Source organism: Olea europaea, unplaced genomic scaffold, assembly GCF_002742605.1.
Source record: "Olea europaea var. sylvestris unplaced genomic scaffold, O_europaea_v1 scaffold1131, whole genome shotgun sequence".
NCBI classification, from domain to species: Eukaryota; Viridiplantae; Streptophyta; class Magnoliopsida; order Lamiales; family Oleaceae; genus Olea; species Olea europaea.
In genome coordinates, this window is record NW_019228691.1 from 72,550 (window position 1) to 76,506 (window position 3,957).

The 3,957-nt window shown below is 33.5% G+C and overlaps 1 protein-coding gene across 1 annotated transcript; it reads left to right on the forward strand.

Moving 5' to 3' along the window:
- Window positions 1–461: 461 nt before the first annotated feature.
- On the forward strand, window positions 462–1,642 carry LOC111373428 (cytosolic sulfotransferase 12-like). Its single transcript, XM_022995965.1, has one exon. The coding sequence runs from the start codon at window positions 489–491 to the stop codon at window positions 1,473–1,475; it is 987 nt and encodes a 328-aa protein (XP_022851733.1). The 5' UTR covers window positions 462–488; the 3' UTR covers window positions 1,476–1,642.
- Window positions 1,643–3,957: the final 2,315 nt, after the last annotated feature.

Genomic DNA, 3,957 nt, shown 5'->3' on the forward strand with positions numbered 1-3,957 from the left:
ATAAAGTAGCCCGCTGTAAAGCCCACATACAAAAATCGTAAATCACCCCAAAATAGAGAGGGTGCATGATCTGATGGTCTGAATTATTATTCCTGAATCGTTTGACAAATTTATAAATGGTTTATAAATATGTTTTTGTTTGGTCCTCATTTTTTTAAAAATTCAATTTTTTAAACTCATTTTTAATTACGCAATTAATTGGATCCACAATTTTATCAACTTTACAATAAAACATTTCATTAACTTTTAAATAACACATTTCATCAACTTTTATTAAATTATACTAAAATATGATTTTTATCTAAAACCAAAAAGGGACATGAATAGTAAGAGGAGTGATTCCACAAAATGAGTGGATAATAATGAGTAGTAATTATAAAGATATTAATGAAATTAATATTTATACTTTTGACTGGATTTATAATTTTATAAATTGTATTCAAACCTAGTGTCCATTTCAAGACTATTCAAAATCTTTCACGAGAAAAATGGATACTCAGACTTCTCTATTCTCTCCGAAGTATTTACAAGAGGAAGAAGCACTATCACAAGAATGCAAGGAATTGATCTCCTCTCTACCTAAAGAAAAAGGTTGGATTTTCTCTCATATATACAAATATGAAGGCTTCTGGTATAGTGCTAGGCATCTTCAAGGAGTTATTGCATGTCAAAAATACTTCCATGCTCAGGAATCTGATATTTTCCTTGTTACCACTCCCAAATCAGGCACTACCTGGTTAAAGGCAATCATGTTCACCTTAGTGAACCGAAAGAGATACCAAGTTAGGGAAAATCACCCTTTACTCAATAACAATCCTCATAATCTCGTCCCGTTCTTGGAATTAGAATACATGGATATTGAACAGCCAGATTTGTCCTTCTCTTCCTCTCCCAGGCTTTTTGCCACCCATTTCCCCTATTTTCTCATGCCTAACTCAGTGCACGATTTTGCGTGTAAGATTGTTTATCTTTGTAGGAATCCTAAAGACAATTTGGTGTCCCTTTGGCACTTCGCAAAAAAATTGAAGCTCCAGGCAACAGGGATCCATTCACTTGAAGAGGCTTTCGACATGTTTTGCAGTGGATTGAGCCCATGTGGACCCTTTTGGGATCATGCGTTACATTATTGGAATGAAAGCAAGAAAAATAGTAGGATACTTTTCCTGAAGTACGAGGATATGAAAGAAGAGCCTGCTGTTCATCTGAGGCGCCTCGCCGAGTTCTTGGGATACCCATTTTCGGCAGATGAAGAAGAAACAGGAATTGTGGAGGAAATCTTGAAGCTGTGTAGTTTCGATAATTTAAGCAACCTGGATATCAACAAGACTGACAAGAAAGCATATGGAATGGAAAATAAATCCTTCTTTCGTCGAGGTGAGGTTGGAGATTGGAAGAATCATCTGTCCACTGAAATGGCGAAGAAACTTGACAAAATTACTGAACAAAAGTTCAGTGGATTTGGATTAGTACTCTAAAAGTTTGGATCCATATTCGTCAGCAATATAAATTCAAGACAATGCATGTTGTCATATTACTATGCCTTTATTAGAAAAACTTCCGTCCAATCTTCTTAAATCTTATCTAGTCTGTGGTCGTTTGAGTTCATTTTCAGTATGAATAAAAAATTTGAACTTGTTTGGCATGTGTTTATACTAAAAATTTTGATCAAATTTATTGTTTATCCACACATAAATATACCCATTTATCTATCATTTATCTCTATCTAACAACATTCACTAAGAATGTTCTATATGCTAATTGCTATAATCTTGCATAGTATGTAATTTGATGTTATTGTTCTACTTTCTTTGTTTCTGGCAGATAATGAATCGAGTCAGTATATATTATACAAAATTTACTAAAACAAAAAATCGACTTTTCTAAAAATAAGAACAAATTTTATAATCCATTTTTTTAAGTGGAAAAGAGAGAGAAAATTTGAAGGCAATAAAGCCGCTTTTTTGTGCTAAAGCCTAAAAGTAAGTATTACTTTCCTTCTAAATTACTTATTTTGTTAAATATGATTTTGACGTTACTCATCGCCTATTTGACAGCATTTTTTTGACATTTTGAAGCATTTTCACGTTTTGAAATAGTAGAATATTATGAGAAAATTCCAGCAGAGGCCCCAAACCTTTATAACATTAGCAGACTTTTCTCAAACCTTTGTTTTGTTGCAGTCATCACCCTCAAACCTTTAGAAACGTTGCGGCGGAGGCCTTTTTGGACGGTTTTCATCCAAAAGTCTATTAGTTGACTAAGAAAATTGACTTTGACCACTTTTTAAATATTTTTGAAAGGGTAAAATGGCCAGTTTCCATTTATTATATTAAAATAAGTTAAAATTAAATTACAAAAAAATTAAGAAATAAGATTAAAAAAAAACAAAGTCGTCTTCTTCACTCCACCCCAACTCTTCAGGCTTCAGATAATCCATACACAAATGACGAATTGTTGGTAAACTATGTTCACTCTCTACACTCTAATTCTACTCTACTTCCCAACTTTTTTCGTGGAATTATCTTCTCCCCAGTTCTATTTTTCGCCTCAATTATCTTACTCTATCTTCTCCGGCTCAATGCAAGTCTTAAAACCCAAAAGGAAATGGGATCCAATTCTTCGGAATTCGATTCGACATAGAAATTATTGCCATTGAATGAAGAATCTTCTGATCATGATCTCAACTGTGTCTCATATGAATACAACAGTGACCCGAGTGCGACTTCATATCAGGATCCCAATTTTTTTGCTGATTTGTTTTGTCGGATGGGACATGAGGGCACCATTCGAGGTTATACATGAAGAATACGAAGGTGAAGAAGAAGGAAACGAGGCATCTCGGGAGGAGAAGAGAGAGGCTCAGATGGCTGTAATTGAAAAATACGCATTTTTGTCACGTTATTACTCGGAATCCGATACAGAGACTTCATAGGAGGGAGATTCCCCCAAATTAGCTTGGATGGGGTGGGGTGGAGTGGGGTGGGAGGAAGAAGACTTTTTTATTTTTATTTTTATTTCTTATTTTTTTTGTAATTTATTTTTAACTTATTTTAATGTAGTAAATGGAAAGTGACCATTTTATCCTTTCAAAAATATTTTAAAAGTGGTCAAAATCAATTTTCTTAGTTAACTAACAGACTTTTGGATGAAAACCGTCCAAAAGGGCCTTCGTTGCAATGTTTTTAAAGGTTTGGGGTGACGACTGTAACAAAACAAAGGTTTGGAGAAAGTTTGCCAATGTCATAAAAGTTTGGAGCCTCTGCTGCAATTTTCCCGAATATTATTTAAAAGTGAAAGTGACTCTTGGCACGCCATAAATTAAAAGGATAATACTATTACATGTACATAATTTATTTATTTACTACTCATAATGGGGGTGGGGACCACATTTAGAAATTTTTATATTCATTTGGAATTTGGATGCATTGTGAAAAGGGACAACTTTCGGTATATTATATTCGGTACAAATAGAATTATTCAAATTGAAATAATGCACAACCAACTGTTGAAATTTCATTTTTCCATTATTGTCCTCAATGAAACCCTACGAATTTACTACTTAACCCTGGCCTTTTCTCTCACTACCCATGACTATTGCAATTGAGGGCAATTTTGGAACGGAACTAAATACTAACAAAAAATGGCTAGTGGGGCAAATGAAAGTGTGGTGAAATGATATGATGTGATAGCTGGTGCCACACGTACTGTAGAAAAATTAAGTTCTAATAAAAAAGGCAGTCAAAATATATTAAGAGGGTGTTTGGCAATAATTTTGAGAATTAATTTTTTGATTTTTAGAGATAAAAGAGGTCCTACTTATGGGAGATGAATTCAAAAATAACGGTTAGAATGGTAAAGTAATGATAAAAAATTTGATTTTAATTAGCTTAAAATCAATACTGAACAGGCCCTAACTCTTTTCAGAAGTTACGAAACCTACTTTCTAGAAAAAAATTC